General features: G+C 52.9%; 2 protein-coding genes across 2 annotated transcripts; both read right to left on the bottom strand.

Moving 5' to 3' along the window:
* Positions 1 to 12,303: 12,303 nt before the first annotated feature.
* Positions 12,304 to 14,745, bottom strand: KISS1 (KiSS-1 metastasis suppressor). Its single transcript, XM_058538162.1, has 3 exons — positions 14,643 to 14,745; positions 12,435 to 12,720; positions 12,304 to 12,376 (listed from the first exon to the last, which is right to left on the bottom strand). The coding sequence occupies exons 1-3, from the start codon at positions 14,743 to 14,745 to the stop codon at positions 12,304 to 12,306; spliced, it is 462 nt and encodes a 153-aa protein (XP_058394145.1).
* A 4,603-nt stretch (positions 14,746 to 19,348) lies between these two features.
* On the bottom strand, positions 19,349 to 24,010 carry GOLT1A (golgi transport 1A). The gene is made up of 5 exons (XM_058537012.1): positions 23,964 to 24,010; positions 23,280 to 23,598; positions 22,096 to 22,274; positions 20,064 to 20,127; positions 19,349 to 19,387 (listed from the first exon to the last, which is right to left on the bottom strand). Exons 1-5 carry the CDS (start codon positions 24,008 to 24,010, stop codon positions 19,349 to 19,351), a joined length of 648 nt encoding a protein of 215 aa, XP_058392995.1.
* Between the last annotated feature and the right edge of the window lie 2,340 nt (positions 24,011 to 26,350).

Here is a 26,350-nt window from a genome sequence, read left to right as displayed (position 1 = left end):
AGTGGAGGAAGGGTCTGCAGAGGAGAACCAAATAGAGAGGGCAGAGAGGCAGGAGGAAACCAGGAAGTGTCCCTGAAGTCGAAGGAGGAGAGCCATTAATGGGGGATAGTGAGCAATGGTGGATGCTGCTAAAACGTCAGGCAAGATGTGAGTTAAAAGATAGACATGCAGTCATTGGTGCTGTTAGTGAGAGCTTTTTTGGTGATGCAGAGGGACAGGAATCCAGACAGGGATTGGTGGAAGAGTGATGGGTAGTAGGGAGATGAAGGCAATACAGTATAGGCAGCAATTTTGAGACGCTGGGCTGTAAGGAAGGGGGAAGAGAGTTATAGCTGGAGGGAAATGAGAACCGACAAGGAGGTCTCTCTCTTGTCTCCTCCCTCCTTCCCTCTCTTCCTTTCATTCTTCTTTCTCTTCTCTTCCCTTCTCTTCTCTTCTCTTCTTTTCCCTTCTCTTCTCCTCTCCTCTCTCCTCTCCACCTCTCTCTTTCCTCTCCTCTCCCCCTCCCCCCCATCCCCAGCCCTCTTCCCCCTCCCTCTCTCCTTCTCCTCCCCCTCCCCCACCTCCCCCTACCTTTCTAAGGACAGGAACGAGTTGAATATATTTAAAGGCCTAGAAAGGACTCCATTGACAGGAAGGGATACTCAAGACAGTAGAATTCCTGAGAGGGCAGGAGTGCACAGGTGGACCACTGCTAGGAAAGGAAGACAGGAAGGTAGGGCATGTGCCCTCTTGTGGTTCATTTGCTTGGTATTGGAAGCTGAGGGACTTTCTGTCTGGTGACTATTATCTTCTCGGACAAGAAGGGAGTAAGGACCTCTGCTGGGAGTTGGGGATAGGAGGGGGTTTGGAGGTATGAGGAAAATGGAGAAGGTCTGAAATAATGATGGAAAGCGGGAAGAAGATGGCCAGGGAAACTAGAAGGATTTCTGAAAGGAATTAAGACATTTAATGGCTGGAGATGATGACTTTATACAGGAAGCCAGTCTGCCCTGTTCTCTGACTCTCCTTCCACCACTACAGTGCTTGGCTGCTTGGGTACAGATGCAGAGAAAGTACATGGGTGGCTTCATCCAGGGCCGGGATGATGCCAGATGTGGTGATCAAAGATGAGGGACAAAAAAATGGGTTACTCAGGGTCTAGCAAAAATGTTCTTGAATGATAGACTGTGGACCAGAAGGTAGATGTGGAGAGAAGTCAACACAGGAGGGATGGATGAACTGGAAGGAAGCAGAGGACCACAGATGGGTGAGAAGAAAGAGCAGCAGTGGTGGGAATAGTTGAAGCATAAAGTTGGAGGGCAAAGAGCTGGTCAAGAGTGGGTCTTCGAGATAATCTCTTTGGAGGTGGAGCAGTTACAAGTGATGGCAAATCCAGAGCAGGATGTGAGGGTGGATGGCTGAAGTGGAGTGGGGGTGAGGCCATTGGAAGGAGGGCACTCAAGGAGCCAAGAGGTCAGGGTGCTGGCTGGGTCACCGTCTGCGTGGATGGTGATGTCATCCAGGAGGATGCAGAGGGCACGGGGTGGAGGAAAGCTGTAAGCCAGAAGCCCAAGTCCTTGATAAATGATGAGGCGGGACCTGCAAGTCCAGTAATGACATTGAGTGAGTGAGGGAAGGTCCAGGGCAGAAAGCAAGGGCCTGAGAGGAGGACATTCTTCTCCCCGTGTCTACATCAGTCCTGGGAGGCGAGTGAACTGGTATCCCCCTAACACAGGAGGAAACCAAGACCTGGAGAAAAGTAATGTGTCCTAATTCACAGCTGGTAAGTGGCAGAGTGGGGCCTTGTATCTCCCCTGTACCATATCCTGTGTTACACGTGGGTCCAGCTGCCAAGGTGGCGGGGTGCCCTGCCCCAGAACCTCACTTCTCCCCACCTTGAGGCCCTCTGCTGATGGAGAGTCGGTCAGGAATCTCAGGAGACTGGCTTAACAGTGATGTTCTTTCCTTTCCCACCAACAGACCCTGACAAGCCTGTGACCTATCATGGCCAGTGCGTGTGACTGACCACCCACCCTTCCTCTCCCTCCCCTCTCCCCAGCCCTAGAGCAGAAGGAGCAAGGAGCAGGGAGAAAGCAAGTGGGGAGAAGGGGTCAGCCTGGAGGCTGCTTTCAGAACAGAGTAACCAGCCCCATTTATTGGGCACCTACAATGTACCGTGAAGTACTTTGCATATGAATGTGTTTCATCCTCTCAGCAGCCCTGGGAAGGGGGCGTTCTCTCTCATTTCCACTGTTCAGATAAGGAGGCTGAGGCTGCAGAGAGCTCAGGGAGGGACGAGCTGAGCACTCCACCTTGTGACTCCTGGCCCCTCTGTGTGACTGTGGGTGTCAGAGATGACTGGCAGAGCCAACGGGGTTCAAAAGAGAGAGGTGCTGAGCTGTGGCTGGGCTGTAGAGAGTGCTGCCAGCCCCTCAGAGCTTGCCGCAGGAAGGAGCTTTTTAAAGCCTGTTGGGGCCCAGGGCAGGCCACCCCCGAATATCTGGCAATAGCATGTTGAGTATTTTGACTTAAAGTTACTTGAGAAGCACAAAGGGCTTTCTGACCCTCCTCTCTGTGTTCCTCCTGAAAGCAGGAAATCAATCTCCCCTGTGAAAGGTGCTCCCCTGAATCCTCGTCACCAGAGCTAGGAATTCAGGGCTGAGAAGCCTGTATAAACAGACCTTGCTAATTTATTACCTCCAGCCTAAACTCTGCTTAAATTCCTCACTATTTATGTACCCTAAACCTAAGTTTCTTTGTTCTGTCAATTCTTCACAAATTTATTGTTTCGTTTTGTAAAAGTTATACTGCCTGCTTTGTTCACTCTCTGAGCATCATTTCTTTATGATCTCTAGTACGTATGTATTAAACTGAGTTTTTCTCCTGTTAATCTGGTCTTGTGTCAATTTTATTATTAGTCCAGCCATAAGAACACAAGAAGGAAAGAAAGGGGATTTTCCCCCGTCCCAGCAAGCCCCACCCCTAGCTGAGGTTGGATATCCAGTATACTGTAGCAGGACCGTGACATATATTTTAGCTTAACATTCAAGACTCTTCTATGGCAAAGGCAGGGCCAGAGGGTCCAGCCAAAAAGTCTAGGCCCCCTGTGGCCCCAGGCACTCTCCAACGAAAAATGCCCTCCCTCCTCACATCCCTGTCTCCTGCCAGTGTGTGCAGCACATCCACATGCTACCCGGAGACCAGCAGTGGGACACAAGTGTGAATCAGAAGTGTGAACAGCCTCACCAGGAGAGAGACTCACGACAGTATGAGGCTGCTGTCAAACTGTGGACAAGAGTTGCAGGGGACCAGAGGAGAGGCAAGGAAATAACTTCTAAGAGGCTAACAGGATCCAGAAATAACAGTTTCTTGTTTCTCCTGATCACTCCAGCTCAGAAGCTGGGAGACTGGCAGCTGTTCCTTGCTCTTTTCTTGGCTCCCCTCAGTCCACCTTCTCAACTTTTGTGGGCCCAAGACCCTGAGACCAGAGACCAGGTACCACATCCAAGCACAACTCCTCATGGTCTGGAATCGGAATGAGCAAAGACCCTGAAACCCGGTCCTTAAGGTCTGTCAAGGGCTCTGCAGCAGCTTAGCCAGGAGAGAGATGCCCCAGGGGGTCATAAAGCCCTTGAAGGATTTTCCAAGGGAAGCAGAGCCAGCCCTATCTGCGCAGCCCTACAGGACAGAACTGAGGCCCGTGAAGAGTGGCAGAGAGAAGGGGTCCTGTGTGAGTTCCGTTCTGAGGAAGAGCTGTCTAGCAGTTGGCCTGCCCAGTAGGAGTGAGCGCCCTGCAAGGCGGTCAGCTCCGACCCTGGGACAGCCAGCTCTGGTCTTTGAGGAGTCTGTGTGGCCTGACTCTCTGCCAGGTTGCCTGACCTATGGCTCTTCCATTTCCACTGTTGGTGGAGATAGTGCAGAAGGGATGTGGAACCGCCACTAGAGTCTCTCCTGTCTGAACTTGGACCTTCCAGTGCCCTGGGCTGTGGGGTGGAAAGCAGAGTGGGCAGGGACCCATATCAGTTATCCCCCAAGCCCCGGCAGCCCAGGGCTCCAGTTTTTCTCACAGAGACTCCCCAGGATCCCACGTCTGGGCCCCAGGCTGCGTCAGCTTGAGGTCGCGGGAAGTGGAGCTGGCGGAGGCAGAGGGAAGGTTTGCGTGCACCTGCCTTTTCCCAGTGGGGCAGACCCAGGACGTGAGAACTGGTCGGGGAAGCGTAAATCCCTCAGAGCCTGGCCCTCTCCTCTCTTCGGATCCCACAGCTCAGTGTAGAGAGTGGGGGCAGGGCTGGGGGCTGGTCTGGGGGTCTCTCAGGAGACAGGTGGTGCTCAGGGTTTCTCTAAAAATGGCCCCAAATCCCACTTTGCTCCATGATAAAGATCCCAAAGAAATTTGGGTATTGTGATCAAGGCTGGGAGTGGCCAGCAGAGGTCAAGGGTAGAGGGAAAGAAGTCTGGTAGTAGAAGAACCCGTTTTATGCTGCTTTGAAACGGGCATGGATTTATTCCTGGCCATTATTAGTTTCGTGGAAAACGCTTGCCATGACCACTGCCCTGGGGAAGGTGATGAAAAGATGGAAATTGGACTTATTGAAGTTTAGTGTTGAGGAGCTAAACGTCTTTGGGCTGGTCCTGCTTCTGTTCATACAAAGTGAACAGAGAAGCAGCAGTAAAGGTAAAAAATGGACATGTCTGTCTTCCACCTGTCTTCCCCCTACATCACGCTTCACTCCCATCCCTGGAGGGCCCCAGCTGGCTCCTCGGAGGAATTTTCAATCACATGGGGCACTAAGCTCATCAGAGATGAGCACTCAGCACAGATGAGCAGCTGGGGCCTTGAGAGGGAAAGAAAGAGTTTAATAACAGCCAGGGCTGCCTTGTGTGGGTGGACCCTCTGGGAGGCGTAATTACTTAGAGAGCTGTGGGGAAGGCATTGGGGAGCAGGAGAACCTTGGGCGGGGGTGGAGAGAACCAGGCATCCTTAGCTGTTTGTTCAGGGGACCTTGGAGGAACAGAAATTCAGCTAGAGGGCTGGGGTGATCCCAACCTGAGGGCTGCTCAAGTGGTGAGCCAAGAAAATTGAAGTCAGGGTCACGCGGGTCTCGGGAGCTGCAGGGGCCAGGGGAGGATTGGCAAGGGAGTACTTGGTAGGAGAGCCTGGTCAAAGGCGTCTTCCTGAAATAAGATGCACCCAACGTAGTGGGAACAGACACCATATTCTGTGGCATGAAAGCTAGACACATCATAAATTGCTTTTTCCCAGATGGCGCCAAATGTCTGTTTTATTATCAAAAAGCGTAAACTAGAGTCTCTTCATCCAGAGGAGGGCGTGACAGCAGAGCAGCTCAGTGGAGTGTGTGTGGGGTTGGGGGCTTGATGCAGCGACAGTGTTCTGATGGGAGGTTTTGTGTGCTAAGAGTGTCCCCAGCAGAAGTGCAGCTGGGATGGGGGAGGGCTGTTAGGGAAAGAGATTGTATCCCAAGAATGCCTTTCCCAGAAAATGAGCCTCTTCCTCCCTCCCTCCTTTTCTTCTTTCCCGCTTTCCTATTATTTTTTATCAGAAAAATAAACACTCTAGTTTTAAAAACCAATAGAACTAAAAGGCTTATCATGAAAACCAGCAGTCATCAGTTCCGTCCCCAGTCCCCCCAGCCCCTCAACCTGCCCCCAGCCCCCCAGCACCCAGCCCCTAGCACCCAGCCCCCAGTTCCCAAGCCCCTAGCCACCCAGCACCCCTGCCCCCAGCATCCCAGCCTCCAGTCCCCCAGCCTCCCAGCCCCCAGGCCCCCGGGCCCCATCCCCCCAGGCCCCAGCCCCCTGTCTCCAGCCCCCCAGACCCCAGCCCCCTAGTCCCCCAGCCTTGTGACCCCCAGTCCCTCAGCACCCCAGCCCCCCAGCACTCAGCCCCCAGTCCCCCAGCCCCTAGCCCCCCAATCCCCCAGCCTCCAGCCCTCCAGCACCCCAGCCCCCAGCCTCTCTACCTGCCCCCAGCCCCCAGTCCCCCAGCACCCCAGCCCCTAGCACCCAGCCCCTAGCCCTCCAATCCCCCAGCCTCCAGCCCACCACATCCCAGCCTCCAGCCCCTCCCACCCCCCAGAACCTAGCCCCCAGGCCCCAGCCCCCCAGCACCCAGCTCCCAGCACCCAGTCCCCAGTGTCCCAGCCCCCAGTCCTCCAGCCCCTCCAGCACCCCAGCCCCCAGTCCTCCAGCCCCCCAGCACCCCAGCCTCCAGCCTCCCAGCACCTCAGCCCCCAGCCCCCAGCACCCAGCCCCCCAGCCCCCAGTCCCCCAGCCCCCAGCCCCCCAGCACCCCAGCCCCCAGCCCCCCAGCACTCAGCACTCAGCCCCCCAGCACCCCAATCCCCAGCCCCCCAGCACCCAGCCTCCCAGCCCTCAGCCCCCAGTCCCCCAGCCTCTAGCACTCCAGCCTCCAGCACCCCAGCACTCCATCTCCCAGCCCCCAGCCCCCCAGCACCCCAGCCCCCAGCCCCCCAGGCCTCAGCCCCCAGCCACCAGCCCTGCTCCACAGAGGCAACACCTTTCAACTCTCTTGGCTATTTTGCTGTTGTCGGTAGCCCATACTCCTGAAGGTCATGCTTATTCTGCCATTTCTTAATTTTTCTATTTTATACATTATTTATTGATCTTCCTTTATGGCAGATGAGGATTTCTCTCTCTTATACTCTGCCCCTCCAATTTTGGCAAAATCAAAAGTCAGTATTCACATTATTTTAATTAAACTATTGTTCATTGTGTATTATCATTACATTTCCTTTCATGTGTAATTTTTTGCTTTTCGTTAAGTTCATCATTGCCCCTTCCCCCTTTTCCACTCCTTGTTTTCCTTTGATCCTATGAATTCTATCCAGATGCTCACACCCCCTTTCCACCTGGTGAACGCCCAGGTATGTACAGTGGGACTTTCTCCCAGAGCTCCGTGCCCCGGGTGGGCGGCACGCTGCTGTCTCACTGTCTGGGGCATGTGTGCTGTGTCCTCTGTGGCTTTCTGTCTCAGGCTGCGAGGGCTCCTCTCCCTTGGTTTGCACTGTTGTTTAAGCGGAGCATGTACTCTGGAAGCTTGCTGAGAAGCAAACGTTTCCAGTCCTGGCACGTCTAAAAATGTTTCCATTCGACCTGTACTCCAAATAGTTTAGTTGTGAATAGAATTCTAGGTTGAAATTTATTTTCCCTCTGATATTGGCAGTTGTTTTTCCAATATCTTCTGATTTTCCTGAGTCTGGTGCAGTTCTGACCGCGACTCCCGTGGTTTTATCTGAAGGGCCTTTCACCCGCTCTTCTCCTCCCTGTCTTTGGGTCTTTTTCCATTCATTTGCTGAGCACTCCGTGGACGCCCTCAATCTGGAAACTCATGTCCTTCCATTCTGGGAAATCAGCCCACATCAGTTCTTTGGGAAATCAGCCCACATCAGTTCTTTGGTCATTTCTTTCCTTCCATTTTCTGTTTTCTCTCTTCTGGAACTCATATTACTAGGCTATTGCAACTTTTGTTTGTTTTCTAAGATTCTTATATTTTATCTCCTGATTTCTTTCTCTTCTACCTTCCAGGAGATTTTCTGACCTTTATTTTCCAACTCTTTTATTTCTTTAAAAATTTTTTTCTCCTATATTTTTAACTTCCAAGGGCCCTTTCTGATTCTTTGACTACTCTTATATTTATTGCGTCCACTACTTGTTTCATGGATGCAAAATTTTCTGATGCCCCTGAGAATCTTCATTACAGACTAGTTTTCTTTAAACGCTGTTTCTCTTCTCTGTGTTTGTTAGCTTTGGTCTCTTTCCAACCGGGGGTTTCCCTCAAACTCCTGGGACTCCTTGGCTCTCGACTCACAGTGAAGAGAGAGACGGCTGGAGGGGCCTTGAAACTCAGTGTGCGGGGGCAGGGCTGGTGCACCTCACGCTAGGGGGGCCTCTGAGCTGGCTTTTCCCTGGGGCACTACCATAGACTGAATGTCCATGTCCCCCCAAAATCAAGTTGAAACCTAACCCCCAATGTGATGGTATTTGGAGGTGGGACCTTCGGTAGGTGATGACATCATGAGGGTGGAGCCTCATGAATGGGATTAGTGTAAAAGAGGCCCCACAGAACTCCCTCTTCCTTTCTGCCACATGAGGACACAGCAAAATGACTATGAACCAGGAAGCAGGCTGTCACCAAGCACTAAACCTGGGGCCCCTTGATCTTGGACTTCCAGCCTCCAGAACAGTGAGAAATAAATTTCTGTTGTTTATAAGCCACCCAGTGTGTGGTATTTTGTTACAGCAGCCCGAATGGACTAAGACAGGCACCCTCCATGTCAGTATCTGATGGTCTTTTCTTTGGGGCCTCCATCTCCCCCCTGGGGTCTGGGGAGGCAACCTTGCTGCCTGTGTAGTGGGAAGGGCTTAGGATGGGGCTGGGGGCTCGCCCAGACAGACTTGCACACAGTCCCTCTCTTGTCAGCCACTCTCTATCTCCATCCTCATGCGCTTGTGTCTCCATGACTGGAGGTCTCTACTGAGTCCTCAAAAGAGGAACCCTCCAGCCTCTTCCTGGCGTGGAAGCAGGATAGCCTGGCTGTGTTGGCTGGGGAGAGCAGACCAGGAAGTCTAACTTCTCCATGTACAGATTTGCTGTCAGTCCTACTGTTTTCAGTCCAGATTCATCCCAGACACCTCCAAGCACCGAGACCTGGTCCTGCGGTGAACCCATCATGTCCCTTTAGTAACCTCCTTTGCTGGCTTTGAGGTTGTGGCTTCCTTCATTCGGCCAAGCCCTCCATCTAATTTCCATCTTGAAAATCTGGTTTCTTGAAAATCATTTCTTGTCTGCTGTGGTTTCCTCTCCCTTCTCTTTGTCCTTCAGAGTTGATACCGCTCTTATTCACGTTGTCTTCAGAGGCTTAGGGAGTGCATGACTCATAAATGTGTCAAAGTGGTACTTTGTAACATTTCATGGAGGTGATATGTTGAAGGGACAGTTGTTAAGACTATATTGGACAGATTGAGCCAGCCCTTCTAGTGGTTAAGATTTGGCGCTCTTACCACCATGGCCTGGGTTCGTTTCCCAGTCGTGGAGCCAGGCGGCTCACGTAGAGAATTAAGCTAACAACTAGGCTACACAACTACACGCTGAAACTTAAAAATAAAAAGACTATATTGGACAGATAATAGAGAAACTGTAGGAAAGTCAAATCTGAGAAGGTGGTGAAAGTGGGGGCTGTTTCTTGTGTCCTGGCTCTCCCCAAAACAACAACCAAGTCCTGTCCCCAGCTCCCTGCTCTTGGCCAAGCACTGAAATGTGTGGGGCTCTGATGTCTGCCAAATGGAAGAAGGCACTGAAGGTGAGGAAGGGCATGCTAGCTCTGCTCAACTTGACGTCCTTCACCTCCCTGTGACCAAGTCTCGACTTGGGGAAGCTGCTTCCAGAGAGAGAAGGAGACAGACGGGGCAAAACCCAGATGGTTGGGCCCTGGCAGGAGCTTTGAGAGGAGGAGGCCTGCTCTGGGGATTGGTGACTTCACCTGTGTTATCATCAAAGAAGTCTAGAGAGTGACTGGGAGAGAGTTTCATTGGCTGCTGGACCTGCTTCCGAAGACAAATCATTCAGGAAAAGGGTTGGCTCTGCCACGCAGCAGGACCAGAGAAAAAGGGAAGACTAGTGTGTAGGAAGATTATGGCATTTGGAGTTAGAATGTGCGAGTCTGTTCTTGGCTCTGTAACTTTCCAGCTATCTGACCTTGGGCACACCACTTAACCTCTCGGAGCCTCAGTTTCCTCTTCTATACAATGGGGATGTACTGCCCGCTCAGGCAGTTGTGAGGATGAAATGGGGTAGCCCTGTGCTTGGCACACTGAGAGGACTCAAAAATTGCTTGTTAATGTATTAAGAGTGATACTAGAGGCAGAACTCTCTCTGTACGCCTCCCACCCCCGCCCCCCAATTCCTTCCCATAGGGGTGTGAGACCAGCTCCCTACTAGCATAACAGACTCTCCAAAAGGGGTGGAACCTGGAAAGAAGACTCTCCCACTGCACCTTCTTCCAGCGAGGGATGCCCAGGCCCTCCTGGTTTCTTGCCCTTTAGGGACTGTCCAGAGATCCCAGGGAGGATCCTAGGATTTGAGCACTCCTAGGCAGCCCCACTGTTTCCAAGTCTTTGGGCTCTGGTCCCCTAGCTCTCCGAGCTCACCCAGAAAATTTGGACACACGGACAGGAGTCCCTGGGGCTTATAATGTTTATAGCCCCTCACGGCCTCCAACCTGCCCTACACCCTCCCTCCAATCTGTGGAGCAGGTTCAGAGTCAAGCTGGAAGCCTGCTCTGAAACAAAGACCCCTTTGTCCCATGGAGACCCCTATCTCTCCCCAGGACATAGGGCAAAGAACCGCAAAGCCCAGGGTCTCACACACAGCAGTCCTGGCACAAGAGGCATGGGGCAGGCAGACACAGCTCTCCTCCTGCTTCCTGCTGAAGCAGGGCCTCTGAGTCAGCGAGCACAGAGATCCTGCGGGACACTGCGGAGCAGGGGCAACTGATGGGGCCTGAAATGTCGAGAGAGCCCACGCCACACACAGGGTCACACAGACTCCTGGATGTGAACATGCACACAGTTTCTCATATTTATCCCTCTCACACAGACAGGCCTACTTCCTACACTAGAGATCATGCGTCACTCTCCTGCCGCTGAAACTACACACACACTCCTGCCTCCTATCTGCCTAAACTTAAGCCTTTGAGGAAGGGCTAGAGGGGATCACAGGGAATTTTGTAAAATCAGGCTGGCTAAGAGCAGATTTCAGAGACCCAGCAGCCTCTCGCCCCACAGTCTTCATCAGGGAAAGGACTGTCCAGGGAGGAGGAGAACAGCTGACTCAGAATTGAGGCTGAGTTTGTGATCCCTCTCCCAGAGGTACAAGGACACATCCCAGGAGGTTTGGGGGATGAAATGCCTTTCTAAATAGCCACAGCATCCCCTGTTATGCCATGTATGACATGAGCTCACAGCAGCATTGATAATGTGAGAGATCCTGGAGGACTGTTTCAGGGTAGAGATGGGGGTGGGTGGGTTGTCATGTTCCCATGGCAGCCTATCTCGTTGCCATAGCAACAGCAGGTAGAGTCCTGGTTTCTGTAATGGGTGGAACACTGTGGCCTTTCACAGGGTGGTGGTGGGTCCCACAATCCTTCTGGGAGAGAACATTTTCCTCCTAGACCAAGCAGGGTAGGGGTGGCCTGCATCCGTCAGATAGGGCTGGGTTTTCTTGTGTGCAAAAAGGTGGCTTTCCTGGGGTTTCCCTACTGCAAGCTCTGCTCCTTCCCACAGCAATTCCAACTCCCCCGTTATCAGGCCTCCAGGAATGTCCCCACAAGGCAGACTGCCCTTTCCTGATGTCCACCACGGCTGACTCAGATGGAAACTCTGCCATTTCAGAGAGGAATGACAGTGCAGTGGGGGAGCCAGGCTCTGGTGTCAGGAGCTGGGTTAGGCTTGCTTCTCATTGGCTGTGGGACTTGAGCAAGTCATTTATCTTTCTGAACCTCAGGGCTCTCACATGTGAAACAGGGCTAATGCATGCCCAGCTCCCTGGGTGGTTACGAGGGTGCGGAGAAGTGATAACGTAAAGTGGTGGACTCACCAAGGGCTTCCCAGGGGCCAAGGGATGGATGGCCCAGTCCACTGTTGACACCCCTTGAATGTGGAGTGGGGCTCAGTGCCTTGGGCTAAGCACGTGCAGAGGTCTGATTGTGGGGTTGGGGTGGTATTGACCCTCAGTGGAGAGGGCAGTGGTTGGCATGATCTTCCAGATCAAGCCGTCCAACTGGCTGAAAACTTCCCAGGGAGAGGAGAAGGTACCTAAGGCGGCCGCCTTCCCCTGGCCTAGATCAGTGCTACTCAAGGTGTGGGCCGTGGCCCATGCCTCTGTGCAAAGTGTCTGTTACCCCTTCTCAGCAAGACACTGTAGGAATTAAGAAGACGTCTTCAGAAATTTTTATGGAAACTTGATATTGCTGAAACACCCAAGCAGCATCCGATTTGAGCTTCTCATTAGCTTTTTTTAAAATTTTTCAGTTTTTTTAGTGATTCATTTTTAGTGTGTGTGTGTGTTTAAAAGTATTGGTCTACCCCGGGGTTGGGGGTAAAAAACACCTGGTCCTTCACCACCTCTAGTCTGAAAAGCCCTGACCTCGGTAACAGTAAAGCCAACGTAAAACCAGCTAAAGACCCGATCGAGGAGAGAAGGCAAACAACCTCATCCAGGCTGCTTGCAAAAATGAGCCACAAATCACACGTGGGTGAGTCGTCAGCATTTCCTTTATCGCTTCAGGACAGAAACTCCAGTCGTCCTCCCTCTGCCCTGCCCCCAGCCCCGGCCCCGCGCGCTCGGACCCTCGTCCGTGCGGGGTCGTCCAGCGCCGCCACCGCGCGCTCAGCCCCGCGCGGCACCTCCGCGCGGCGTCCCGGGCGCCGCCCGCCGCCGGCCGTAGCGCAGCCCGAAGGAATTCCAGTTGTAGGCGGGCAGCGCCTTCTCCCGCTGCACGGGCGCGGCACCCCGGGGCGCGGGGATCCGGCGGCTGCGGGGGGTGCACGGGCCCGGGCGCTGGGGCCCCGCGGAGCTCCCCGGAGGCGGGCACAGCCAGGCCCCCCGAGGGCGCGGCCCGGCCAGGGCGGGCTTCCCCTCCGCGCGGCGCGGGCTCTGCGCCCAGGGGGCCAGGAGCGCCAGGGGTCCGAGCCGCCGGCCTAGGACAGAGCCACAGGGAGAGGCTGTGGTGAGGCTGGCTCACGAGGGGCGGCTTTAGAATACCTACCTACGCACGTGCCCATCCTGTGCTTCCTTCTTGCGCCTTGACCTCGAGGAAGCCCAGCGCTCAGTGCCGGGCACCATCAGCATCAGCATCTCAGCCTGGCTGGTGAAGCCATTTGCTCCTCCCTTCTTCAACATAGCTTTGATTTCAAATGTTTTCCAGAATTATCCTAAATAGCTTTTATATTACATTACTTCCTTTTAGGAAGCAAACAGGGTGCAGCTTGGAAATAAAGAAAACGACAGTATTTGCTGAACACTGGGCTTTGCTCCTCTTCCTGGCTCACTGCTGGCCTCTGTCCCTCTCTGCCTCAGGCTCCTCCGCTGGACTGTGAGCCCTGGGGCCGGCAGCGGCCTCCGTTCCTCTCTGTCTCACTCAGAGTGCTTGGGACAGTGCCTTGCACACACATAGTAGGGCCTCAGTAAGCGCTTGTTAAATATGTGAAAGCTAATGAGAAGCTTGTAGTTACAGAAATCAAGAAAGTGGAGCTGAGACCATTCATTGTGCCCGCACATCCCTTCAATAACTGCGACCCCATAATAAGCAATACAAGGCCTCGATGAACAGTGGGGAATTATCTAGGTCATCTTAGGCGGCTCACCTCCTCCACTCCGGGCGTAATCAATCTGTCCCCTTCAAACTGAGGGTTAACGAGGCCAATTTGGAAGGCACTGCACATGCAAGGCTCATTGAGTTCACTCTAATTTTGGGCAGTAAAATAGTGCAACTAGCTCTGAGTAGACAATAACCCCAGCCAATTGTGGCAAGAGATCAGTGGAAATGAGGCCTGGTGTGTGAGTGGGTGTGTGTTGGCCGGGTGGTTAGCTTTGAGCCCTGCCCTTCCATTCCCTGGCTTACTTTGGAGGAGTGTGGGCATGGTCCAGAGTTAATAATAATCTTCCTAGGAGGCCCCTCCCACCTTACCTAGGGCCTGGCTGAGATGGGGAGGGCTTCCTTCCCAGTTACACCCATATCCTGCAGTAGGATCACTGCTCAGGCTGCTGAAAGCCTTTTGCCAAAAAAAGCCAAGAGCTCAGTGTCTCAGGACAGTGGTGAGGTTATTCTCCGGGGGCCTCCCTTACCCAGAAAGGACACCTGATCCCAGGAAAGACGCTCTGGGCAAAGGACATCGGGCCGTGTTCTTTTGATCTGGGATATCTTATGTAACAATGAAATCAAGTGTGGAGAGAATCTGCTCCACGTCCCACGGCTGGAGGAGCTGAGGTCCCGAGAGGCTAAGCCATGGCTCGTTTGCCCAGAGAGCTGACCACTGGGCAGTGTTAACCCCTGACTCCATTCTAGCTCGTGTCCCTTAGAGACACACTCTTGGGGAGCTCTGCGCCTGCTGGGCTTCTGAGCGTTTGATCAGTGACTTTGGGGACGTTTGTTTTCCTCTTTGGGCCTCAGTTTCTCCTGCTCATCAGCTCCACAGTGAACTCATACGGTTGACAGGAATTAGGATCTGTCCTTCTGTTTAGGTTCTTTTTTTTTTTTTCCAAATTCCCCACAAAGGGTCTGAGGTCACTAATAAAAGAAACCTACGTCGTAAATTCCTTCTCAATAGATCTGCACAGAGAGGCAGTTGGCGTGAAGCAGAGAAAACCGTGCAGAAGCCCTGCCGTTAACAAGCGCCTGAACCCAGGGGAGCCTCCTGACGCCCATAACAGCGGCAAGCCAGCCCTAACATGCAAGGTGAATGGGACCCCTAAATGAGTTGCATGGGCCAGTCTCCGGCTTCCATTAGATGCAGTGTTAAACTCACTTCAGTAGACTAGCCATCATCTGAAAAATATGGTAACTCGCACTTTGCAACAATTCGCTTCCTCCCTCCCACCCTTATTCCCAGACGGCGCATACCTGTGGATCTAGGATTCTCCGCGGGCGCCACCTTTTCTAATGTCTCCCTGAAGGAGGTGGCACAGAGGAAAAGCATCAGCTGCCAAAAAACCAGTGAGTTCATTGTGGTGGGAAGATGCAGGTCCTGGAAGTGCCCTGAGGCCAAGACAGAGAGAGGGAAGAAGGACTAGGGGAGGCGCAGGGTCTGGCTTGGGTGCTGGGGCAGAGCCCCGGGTGAAGGAGAGAGCCCTGGAAGGGAGGAAACAGACCCTGTCCTTGGAGGTCCCAGGAGAGGGATGAGTCTGAACAGATGCATCATGGAAATGGGACTGAGACCACTTACACAGTCTAGTTAAAGCTGAACTGATGCTAAGTGAGGATTGTCAGGGAGGGCTTCCTGCAGGAGGTGAGGCCAGTCAAGTTAGGAAGGAAGGAAGGGCCCATATTGATGGAAAGGGCAAGACTGCTCAGGTTGGAGAATGGCCGGGATTCTGAATCTCAGGCTTGCTTGAGAGGAACATTGTAGAAAGGAGGGGTGAGATGCAATGTGTCGGAGTGAGCAGGGAGGGGTGAAGGGATGTGATGCAAGGCATGCCACGGAGTGGTAGGACGTTGGGATCAAATGTTCTCTCTGGAGCCTGCAAGCAGGCGCTTCTTCCCTCCAGCTGGGCTCTGCATAAATGTACTCTGCTCTTCTCATTAGAATGTGCTTTCTCGAACCTGGCCCAGTTCCCTCCTGCTGTAATAGAAACTTAATTCTTTTCCTTTTTCAAGAAAAAAGGAAGAAAGAGGCAATCATCTTGCGCTCTCTCTCTTATAGCCTTTCACAGCCTTGAAGACCGTCATTAAATTGTCTTATTGCCTATAATTCAGAGAAGAGAAAAACCTTTCCCTGGTTTCTCAGGGCTATTGTCCCCGTATTCTATTCTCTGCGGGCTGGGAGGATATGAATGGAATTGACCTCAGGATTTAGGCTATTGAAATGGGAGCTGTGTACCGTGACCTCCCTTCACCCCCTTTCCCTTTACCCTCTCACGCCCTCCACGCCCGCCGCGTTGCGCTTCCAGCTCCCAAGTTTAATTTCTCTTTGAAAAAGTCATCAGGCACTTTGAGATTGTGCGACAGGCATGATTAATGACAAACTGATGGGGAGGAGGTGGCGCTGCAGGCTCAGGAAAAGGGCATCAGCGCTAGATCTAAGGGCTGGAGCCTTCTTGGTGAGCGAGGGGGCAAGAGGGAGGGAGGGGCGGGACCATCAGCTCCTAACGGTTGCTCAGCCCCATCCGTCCTTCCGTCCTCGCCCCCACTCCCCATTTCCCCTTCCAGCTCCCTCCAGGCCCCAGGCGAGGGGTAGAGGGTAGGAATCCTGAACCGGGATCAGGAATACCGGAATCTGGCCCCAGCTCTGCCCACCCCTCCCTGTGGGACGTGAGCAAATCACGCCCATCTCTGGGCCTTATTGCTCCGTCTGTAAATAGGAGCATTGGATCAGACTGGCCACCGACTGTCCCCTCAGATGGTCATTTATCCTTGCAGACTTTGATTCTTTGACACCCGAAACCAGACCTCCGCTCTCTGCACTTGCCTTAAGGCCTGGGGTGGGGCGTGGAGTAGAAGCAGGATCAATATGTTAGAGAGAACAGTGCGAAACCATTCCTTTTGTGGCTCCAGACCCTGGATGCATAGGGTCCAGGTTAGTTCAGAAATCGTTCCTGATCACAGCACCGCCTAGGTACTGTGTGTGCACAAGTGTGTCAAGGCACAGGGTTGCGGCCGGCAGCCCCTCCCCCCAGATCTCGAGTCTAGCACAAGAAATTGAGTCGTCAGCAGGCCATTTCAAAATAACACTGTACTGGTAGGCCAGATGAGTTGGTACACAGGGACTGGGGGGTCTGGAGGGTCCAGGCAGGCTTTCAGCAGGGCTGGCACCTGAGCTGAGTTTCTGAGCACAAGTCTGCCAGATGAAGAACGGTTTACAGAAGGCAATTCCAGCAGGGGGAGCTGGAGCGGGCCGGCCGGGCTGGGTGTGGAGGGAACTGCGGGCCCCTCAGCCCGCCAGAAGGGTGGGGCCCTGCCGGAGAGAGTAAGGAGGCTGGGGAAGGGGCCAAGCAGGGGCTTTGTCCTGGAACAGGCTGAGCCGGAGAGGAATGTATGTAGATATGCATTTCAGATGGAGCCTTCTAGCGGCCCTGCAGGAGCAGGATGGTGAATGAGGAAGCGGGGAGAGGGCAGGCTGTGTGGGTAGAAGGTAGTGCTCCTCTCACCCCGTGTTGCCTCCTCCCCATCATAGAGAGCACTTACCATGGGCACCACGTGAGAATTCTGGTTTCCCCCCACTGCCTGACCCCAGCACGCACACGCACACACACACACACGCACACGCACACACAGATTCCCTCAACTCTGAACATGTGGTAGAATTGAATTGTTTGGAAAAGAACTGTCAGCTTCCAAGGGGCCACAATGTGGTTCCCCTGCCCCTGGGGCTTTTGTACCTAGTGAGTAACAGAGCAATTCCAGGCATAGTTGGAAAGCTTTTGAGGTGGGGTGGCCTCCTTCCTGGGGGGACCCCAGTTCTCTGTACAGGGGGCTCACAGGGTGGGACGGGGCTCTGGTAGGTTTGGATTTGCTATCCATAAGTTGGGGGAACTTCTCAGAGGAGCCCCGATGAGCCCATGAGCCCCGAGGGGTTCCCCTGCTCCCTCTAATTCCAGCCACAGAGAGTTCATTCATTGCCTTCACTCTTACCACAGTAAGGGGAGTCCTTGGGAGGGTCCTGGCTTCACAAATCAAGTGCAAAAGTCAGCGTATTCACCCCAACATCCCAGAATAATCTGGACAACCTGGTCGTCAGGAAGGATCACCACCAACTCCTTTGCCTGCCTGGGACACATCTGTCAGTCCAGGAACTGAATTCCTGCCCCCACCTCCAGAGCCTCCCGGCTGGGCAGACCCCTCCCAGGTGTGGATGACCCCTTTCAGGTGCACCTACCTTGGCTCCGTTCTGGGATGGTGGGAGCCCCAGCAGCGTCTCTGAGGTGGTGACTACTGAGGTGGATGAACGCCCAGAGGGAGGGGAGCTGTGCTCCTGGGCTCCCTCTGCCAGCCCCCCTGATCATGTCCGTTTTATAAAGCCTTGGGTGACGTCTCCAGGCACAGGCCCACCTCTGCCTCTCTCCCTCCTCCTCAGACCCCTCAGAGAGCACAGCCCAGACTTCTGTCTCCAGCCTCCTGGCTCTCATGACTGAAATCAGCCTCTTCCTACCCCCAGAAGTCCTCCTAGGCTGGCTTTCTGGTTGTCACGAGTTCCTTCCATCCTCCTCACCCCCTTCCTCCAGACCCACTCAGCTGGAGACCCATTCTGCCCCAAACAACGTGGAAATGGACTATTTGTGAAATGTCTTATTCCCCCTGCGGACAAGAACGACAAGCACACGCAGTGTGAGGTGAGTGTGGTAAAGGAGGAGGCAGTGAGAGGACAGGGGCGCAGTCTGACCAAGGGGCTCCTTGCTCCCGCATGCTCCCAGCTCTGGCCAGCTCAGCTTGGGGCTCAGACCAGAAGGCGGCTCCTGGGCTGTGATCTGCAACTCGGGGGAAATGCTCTCTCTTTTTTTTTTCCTTCCTTCTTCCCTTCTTTTCCCAAACAATTGCTGAGCACTTGCTCAGCACAGGGTTTCGAGATGAATATGACGTGGGCAGATGGGTGAGGCAGGTATGTCAGCCCTTGGCAAAGAGAGAGGAATAAAATGGCCGCAGGTGCACCTACGTGCAGGAAGTGCTCAGGGAACGCAGAAAAGTGACCTCCAGGTGCAGTGTCTTGGGAGGTCCTGCTCCTGGGGCCCCACCTCCGCGTGTCGTGGCCGTGATCACAGCGCTTTGTCGTTGCTGGGTACTTCACTTTGAAGTACCAGGTATCGTCCTTTGGCACCCTCAGCATCCACTCCATTTCCCTGGTCCAGACGTAAAGGCTCTCATAGTTACTAAATGTGTGCATTGCAACGACGACCCTTGTCTCTTTCTTTGGCCTGCAAGAAGGCTCCTTGCCCTTGGACAAGGGGCTCCCCAGGACAGAGGCTCTTCCCTTGGTCAGACTGGGGCTCTCCAAAGGCAGCGGCTACGTCTCTACCCTCAGACAGGAAGCTCTCCCAGCACAGGCTCTACCTGGTGGGTGTGCTGTGCCGACACCCCCCTAATTAATGGTTGAGAATTAATGGTTGAATACCCATCACTTATCTAATGCCTACTGCTAACAGGGGCTTGCAAACGTATTGTCTCACTCGTTAGGACTATTAAACACCAGGACAGAAATGACAGCCTGTGAGAGCAAGCCTGCCCCTCGCCCTGTGGAATGATGCGTGTGTCGCCTGCCCTGAGTCAGAGAGTGGACCTAATGGGCTAGAGACACTGACTCTGAGTCTCGGACACACTCACAGCTGGGGGATTTAATCTTTGCTTTTCCTCCCATAAATACAGGGCGGGATGTGATAGCAGCCCCAGTCCCATCTCCAGGGGGCCCTGGATCTCTGCTCCCATCGTCCCGACAGCCTCTTGAGTTGACTTGGGAATCTGAGGTCAGTCACTTGGCTCCATCCTTCCTTCTGGCCTTGGAGAGGTCCGGGTATGACGGGAGATGACTAAGTGCAGGGTTGGGGCATGAGGGGTTGGGCCCCATTTCTTTTCCAGCCCGTCAACCAATGATCCAACTTCAAGGAGCTCATCTCTGCTGTTCAGACCATTGAGCTTGTGCCTTGAAGCCTCCGGAACAGCTGTGGGAGCCAAGAATCATTACTCCAGACAAAGAGTGTGGAGCAGACTCAATATCTAGGTTATTATGGAACGGAGCTGGCCTTGAGAGCAGGGGCAGTGCCAAGTGCAGATATGGAGAGGGGCCTCAGGGTGTGCCCAGCTGGCGGGCGTGTCAAGGTGCTGGCCGTAGGCCCTCCCTGGGCTTCTCAGAGAGCTCATATCCTGTCAGGTGCTTCAGAAAAAGGGAGGGGCTGGGGACCACTGCCCCCTGCCTGCCGCAAGGAGAGGACAGAATCTGCCATCTGCTTTTCCTGCTGTCATTGGCTGTCACACATCCTCTTCATGCCTGGGGCCCAGACTCAGCCAGCTCCCCAGAAATCTCTGGCACTTTCTGGCTGAGTCACCTAGACCATCTGAGTCTTTGTTTCTTGGGCTCTAATAAGGAGCTATTAATAGCCACCTTCCTGTCTACTCACACCTTAGGCACAGCTGTTCACGAGTCCCCTCACCTCGTCTGCTCCTGTCAAATGGAGATGGCGCAGGGGGGGGAAGAGGAGCTGGGGCTGGCCAACCTGGGGAAGGGGGTCTCAGGGGAGATGGGGGAGGTCCTCTGCACCTGGGGCAGCAGTTTTACCAACTCCCTGTGCTCCCCTACCCCAAGGCACCCCCATCACGCCACATGCATAAGCCACTTACTGCACTCAGGAAGGGGATGTTGGAGGCATTGCCCAGGAAGCCAAAGGCCACAGGGAAAAAGCCCCTAGGAGCACAGGAGTAGAGGAGGGGTCAGTCATGGCCCGGGAGGGGAGCACAGAGGATAATGAGGCTGAGGTCCACCAAAAGGCTCCAGCTTTGGCTCCCAGGAGAATTGACTCCTGGGCACTGGGGACGGGCTTTGTTCTGCACCTCTGTTTCTTGGGCAGCCAAGTGGAGTAGCTAAGAATGAAGGCCCTGGGGTCAGACTCCTTGGGTTCAGATCTTGGCTCTGCCACTTACTGGCACTGCAGAAACTTGGGCAAAGTCCTTCACTTCTCTGAATCTCAGTTTCCAACTGTAAAATGGGGTTAATAATAATAGTATCTACATCAGAGGGCCTTACACAAGAAATGCTCTGGAGAGTTTATTTTTATGATTGTTGCTGTCTTCTCCTCCCTTGGTTGGGTGTGCACCACCTGCTGCAGGTCTCCTGGGCTCCAGGGAATGTGTTCATTCCCCCACACACCCTGGCACCCCCACTCTTATCAAAGCCCCTCTGGCAAGCCTGGCTGGGGAAAGATGTGTGATCCTTCAAAGGGCTTGGAGGCGCCGGTTGGCATGGGAAGAGAGCCCTGTGTCTAGTGGAGAGGTGAGGGGTTAGAAATTTGAATTCTGGCTGAGCTGTCTCCTTTCCTTGGGCCTCAACTCCCTGAGGTTCACCTGCATCTCTGAGGTCCTGATAGCTCTGATTATTATTATTTTTTTATCTCTTACAATGCTGCTGCAAGGCTCCTTTGTCAAGGGTTACTTCTGGTTGGAACTACTGCACCTGCGGTGGCCCCCCTCACACCTCTAAGCCCTCCATAAATGGGAGCTATTGTCAGAATTTACTTGTCCCCTACTAAATTGCAAGTTCCACAGGAAGTTTCTCCTCGTTTCGTGCCGTATCCCCACACCAGCCCTGCATTTGGCATGCAGTAGATGCTTTTTATGTACTTGACTGAATAAATGACTGAGTAATGTCGTATGTGAATATTGAATAAATAGATGGCAGAACATGGTGAGGAAATTCAGTTTCTTGAAGCCACACTCTCTGATGTCTATGAGGTCTAGGGTGTTCAGGAGAATCAAGGTGTTTTCAGGGCTGCACTGAGCGAATGGAGGCCACATGAGGACCCAGGGGCTCCTGCCCCCAGCTCCTTCCCATGAGTCCATAGCCATGATTCTCCATCCCCCATCATCCCCCACCCTACCCCATTCTCTCCACAGGGCCCCAAGACACTTGAGTCTCCCCTCACACCCCCATCTTCCCTGATAGCCTTTCCTTTCTTCTCGTTAAGCACCCTCCAGTCTTCTCTGAGACCCTCCCCACCCCTCAAGGTCCCGCTTCCTCTAGGACACCTCCCTGGCCCTGAATGTGGCCACACATCCTTCCTGAGTTCCACTCTGCCTTTCCCCAGGCCCAGGCTGACAGGGGCCAGGCTGAGGGGTGTGGGGCCAGGAGCCAGAGACACCTGGATCAAGTTCAGATCCTCTGCACACGACTTGTGAGGCCTCGGGCAGGGGGCAGCCTCTCTGAGCGTTGGTTTCCTGATCTGTAGAGGACAATCCTACAGTGGGTTGTGGAGATGACAAAATGAGATAATGATTGTGACCGTGCTTGGTGCATGTTAGGGGCCTGGCAAATGCTGGCTCATTGCCCTTCCTCCTCATCTGGATCATTGGACTTGAGGGCAGGCCCCGTGGCCCCTCCCTGGCGATGGGCACAGTGCTGGGCACACTACAGGTGCTCAGTGTTTGCTGATGGATGGGCTGATCCCTCCAATTTACCCTTCCACCTACTGGAGGAGGGGCCTTTCCGAGTGTCTGCCTGACACTCCTCCTGTTTTCAATCCTTCAGTGGCTCCCATCTCTTGCAGGATAAAGTTCAGCCTCTACACACTCTGCTGATGGTGCTGCCCACCCGGGGGTCGTGATCTCAACTACTCAGAGGCCCTGTGGACCCGTCCAGGGGAAGGGGACCGGCGCTCACTTGAAGAGGCTAAAGAATCGGTAGGTTTCCAGGCACATGCCCAGGAGGGGCCAGCACAGGAGCACAATGACCACACCCCGCAGGAAGAGGCTGGTCCCCTTGAGCTTGTGCCTCTGGAAGAAAAAGGCAAGTGTCTTCTTCAGGCCGATGATGATGGAGAGGCCGGCCAGGAACAGGAGCTGGGGGTCAGGGAGAGGAGCGTGACGCCTACACACCAGCCCCTCGGGAGTCAGGGGCCAGGTGTTCTGCCGTGAGGCACGGGGCAGGGCTTGCTAACTCTTCAAGGAGGGACGACATGAGAGAGGGCGACCCAGCAACGTGGCAAATTCCCGGAGCCTTGAGTGATTTGGGCTTGTTAGGAATGGAACGGCCCAGAGGCACGGGGATGGACAAGAGAACTTGGAAGGTCCCCGGCTTCTCACCCAATTGGACCCAATTTCTTGGATCCTAAGTACTTCTTCATATAGGACTTTATTTCTCATCAAACCTCCCATGGAAGATGGGATAGATAGTGAGAGCCTCTTTGTCTTACAAATGAGGCCTAAATAGGTTAGGTGGCCCCACCCAAAGTCACAGGGAATCGTTGAGGCTCCACTGCCTGTGGAGTTACACTCAGGCCCTCTGCTCTAAGACCCTGTCACCGTCTTCAGCTTGGCTGCTAATGATCCCTTCAGAGTGCCTAGGCCCCCACCAAATTTAAGTCTGGCTTTCTTCCAGCACGTTCCACCCACCTCACAGTGCTTTGTCCTCCTCCACGCCCATTTCCTTTCCACGTTCCTTTTCATCCTTCCTCCCACTGGGTGTGCTTTTCCTCCAAGCACCTTGTTTCGTATTAAATGTGTTTATCTTACTGTGACTTTACTGCTGCCCCTGCCCTCCTTCCTAGTCGTGTATGTTCATGTTACATCCCTGTCCCTGGACGGCAGGATTCCGATGGCAGGAACAGTGTCTGATTCATCTTGGCACCCCCAGGGCCTCACCCAGAGCTTGGCATGAGAATCCAGATCCTCAGACTCTCCATGCCCAGCAGGCCTCACTGTCCACCCCCAGCCACACTCACCTGCCCAGGCTTGATGGTGTCTGACGCCTGGATGGGCATGATCTGCATGAACTTGGGCTGACCCCTCCAGCAATAGAGACCTCAGGTAGGTTGGTGGGGGAGGTACACAGGGCTGGGCACTCACGTTTCCGAAGGCCAGGAGCACCGAATCAAAGTACAGGAGTATTCCAAAGAGGATGAAGAAGATGCCGAAGCCAGTGGTGCCCACACCAATCTCTGCGATTGGCAAGGAGGCGGTGGTGGGATGGGCTTTGGGGAGCGGGCTGGGATGCTGGAACTTTCCCCCATTGGTGCTGGACAGGAACCCTCTTGGGCTGGGGGAAGGGGTGGCTCCATTTCCATCCAGGAATCTCACTTCACTGCTCTCAGGGAATGATGAGACAGGAGGGGAAAGGAAGGATGGGCACGAATCTCTGTTTAGCACCCGGAACTGCTGGTCGGTTCTACATGTTATGGCATTCTGTCCTCACAACAGCCCCACGAGGCGGCTGGTGCTACCCTCACTGCTTTCTATTTTCAGCTTCCCCTTGTCTTCAAATGCTACATCACCCAGATCATTATCAGGGTTGGCTCCTGGCCTAAGACAACCGCCTGCCTACTCTGTTCCTGTCCTCTTCCCCTTGGGAGCCGCCGGTGCCCAACCCGCGCCCGGGCAGGAGGGTACCACTGAGAACTCACGACTGCCAGCCCCAGAGGGTCTCAGAACCGCCCGGCTGTCCTGCTCTACTTCTCAAGAGGCTTGAACAACTCTTCACACCATCTCCTTCCTCCTCTATACTGCCCCAGCTTTCGAGTGATGAGCTCTCACACTTGACTGGAGAAATGGAAGTCATCAATCAGGAATGTGCTCGTCATTCCCACCTGGGAGTCTACACCCTAGCCTGCACCTGCTCCATTCTCCTCCCCCCTCCTGCAGCAGCCACCTTGGGGGCCCTGCCACACACCCCTGAGCCTCCCAATGTCAGTGCTGGGCAGGTCTGCGCAGGGTTGGACCCGTGCTGACTGAGCCCCGCCCAGTCTGCGGGTGGCTTCCAGCTTGGTGTCTCAGGGTCTTCTTTGAAGCTGCAGGAGTGTGCTCAGAGCCACTGAGCACAGCACAGAAGTGCAGGGTATTAAGGCTCTCTTGTTTGGTCAAGGGCTACATTTTTGACAGTTTGATACACTTTTCAGATTACTCTGCTCAAGAAGAGTTGTAATAACAGGTTATGAAGTTCCTTTTTTCTTAAACCCTCTTCATCAGGCAGAATTGTTAATTTTTCTTATCTTTGCCACTCTGATAGTCAACAAATGACAATTCATTGTGTTGCTTCATTTTTAAATTGAATTGATTGAATTTTTTATTTTAAATTATGATAAAATACACATAAAATTTACCATGTTAACCATTTTTAAGTATACAGTCCAGTGGCATTAAGTACATCATTCACATTGTTGTGCATCACCACCATCCATCTACAGAGCTCTTTTCATCTTGCAAAACTGAAACTCCATCCCCATTAAACACTAACTCCCCTTCCCCACTCCCTCAGACCCTGGCACCCACAATTCTACTTTTCGTCTCTATGATTCTGACTACTCTAGGAACCTCATGTGAGTAGAATCATACAGTATTTGTCTTTTTTGTGCCTGGCTTATTTCACTCAGCATAATATCCTCAAGGTTCATCTATGTTGTAGCATGTGACAGGATTTCCTTCCTTTTTAAGGCTGAATAATATTCCATTGTATGAATAGACCACATTTCGTTTATCTATTCATCATCCATAAACACTTGGGTTGCTTTTGCCTCGTGGCTATTGTAAGTAATGCTGCTATGAGCATGGGTGTGCAAATATCTCTTCGAGACCCTGCTCACTTCTTTTGGATATATACCCAGAAGTGGAATTGCTAGATCATATGGTAGTTCTATTTTTAATTTTTTTTGTGTGTGTGTGAGGAAGATCAGCCCTGAGCTAACATCCGATGCCAATCCTCCTCTTTTTTGCTGAGGATGATTGGCCCTGGGCTAACATCCATGCCCATTTTCCTCTACTTTACATGGGACGCTGCCACAGCATGGCTCGACAAGCAATGGGTCAGTGCGTGCCTGGGATCCGAACCTGCAAACCTGCAAACCCAGGGCTGCTGCAGCGAAGCACACGCACTTAACCAGTGTGCCACCAGGCCGGCCCCTATTTTTTTTTTTTTTGTGAGGAAGATCAGCCCTGAGCTAACATCCGTGCTAATTCTCCTCTTTTTGCTGAGGAAGACTGGCTCTGAGCTAACATCTATTGCCAATCCTCCTCTTTTTTTTTCCCCCAAAGCCCCAGAAGATAGTTGTATGTCATAGTTGCACATCCTTCTAGTTGCTGTATGTGGGACGCGGTCTCAGCATGGCCGGAGAAGAGGTGCGTCGGTGCATGCCTGGGATCCGAACCCGGGCCGCCAGTAGCGGAGCGCACACACTTAACCGCTAAGCCACGGGGCCGGCCCCGGCCCCTAGTTTTAATTTTTTGAGGAACCGCCATACTGTTTCCCATTGTGGCTGCACCATTTACACGTGAACAAGGGTTCCCATTTCTTCACATCCTCACCAACACTTGTTGTATTCTGTTTTTTGTTTTGTTTTGTTTTTGATAGCATCCATCCTAATAGGTATGAGGTGGTATCTCATTGTGGTTTGATTTGCATTTCCCTACTGGTTAGTGATGTTGAGCATCTTTTCATGTGCTTGTTGGTCATTTGTATATCTTCTCTGAAGAAATGTTTATTCAAGTCCTTTGCCCATTTTTTAAACAGGTTGTTTGGGTTTTTTGTTGTTGAGTTGTAGGAGTTCTTTATATATTCTGGATATTAACCCCTTATCAGATGTATGACTTGCAAATATTTTCTCCCACTACATAGGTTGCCTTTTCACTCTGTTGATTGTGTCCTTTGATGCATAAAAGTTTTTAATTTTGATAGTTCAATTTGTCTATTTTTTCTTTAGTTGCCTGTGCTTTTGGTATTATATCCCAGAAATCACTGTCAAATCCAATGTTAGGAAGCTTTTCTCCTATGTTTTCTTCTAAGAGTTATAGTTTTAGCTCTTACTTTGATCTAAAATGAACTTTCTGTTAATTTGGTATATATGTATAAACCTTATGACATAAGGTAAGGGTCCAATTTCAGTCTTTTGCCTGTGGATATCCAGTTTTTCCAATATCATTTGTTGAAA

Source organism: Diceros bicornis, chromosome 4, assembly GCF_020826845.1.
Source record: "Diceros bicornis minor isolate mBicDic1 chromosome 4, mDicBic1.mat.cur, whole genome shotgun sequence".
NCBI lineage: Eukaryota > Metazoa > Chordata > Mammalia > Perissodactyla > Rhinocerotidae > Diceros > Diceros bicornis.
This window is presented reverse-complemented; position numbering and strand designations above follow the sequence as displayed.

Coding starts and splice junctions, on each gene's coding strand:
- GOLT1A (XM_058537012.1), bottom strand. CDS start 24,010: ATGACGAGCACATTCCTGATTGATGACTTCCATTTCTCCAGTCAAGT. Junction 23,599..23,963: donor TTCCATTTCTCCAGTCAAGT/GTGAGAGCTCAT, acceptor CATAACATGTAG/AACCGACCAGCAGTTCCGGG. Junction 19,388..20,063: donor ACATCCCCTTCCTGAGTGCA/GTAAGTGGCTTA, acceptor TGGCTCCCACAG/CTGTTCCGGAGGCTTCAAGG.
- KISS1 (XM_058538162.1), bottom strand. CDS start 14,745: ATGAACTCACTGGTTTTTTGGCAGCTGATGCTTTTCCTCTGTGCCACC. Junction 12,721..14,642: donor GGAGAATCCTAGATCCACAG/GTATGCGCCGTC, acceptor GCTCTGTCCTAG/GCCGGCGGCTCGGACCCCTG. Junction 12,377..12,434: donor CGGGCGGCGCCCGGGACGCC/GCGCGGAGGTGC, acceptor CGACCCCGCACG/GACGAGGGTCCGAGCGCGCG.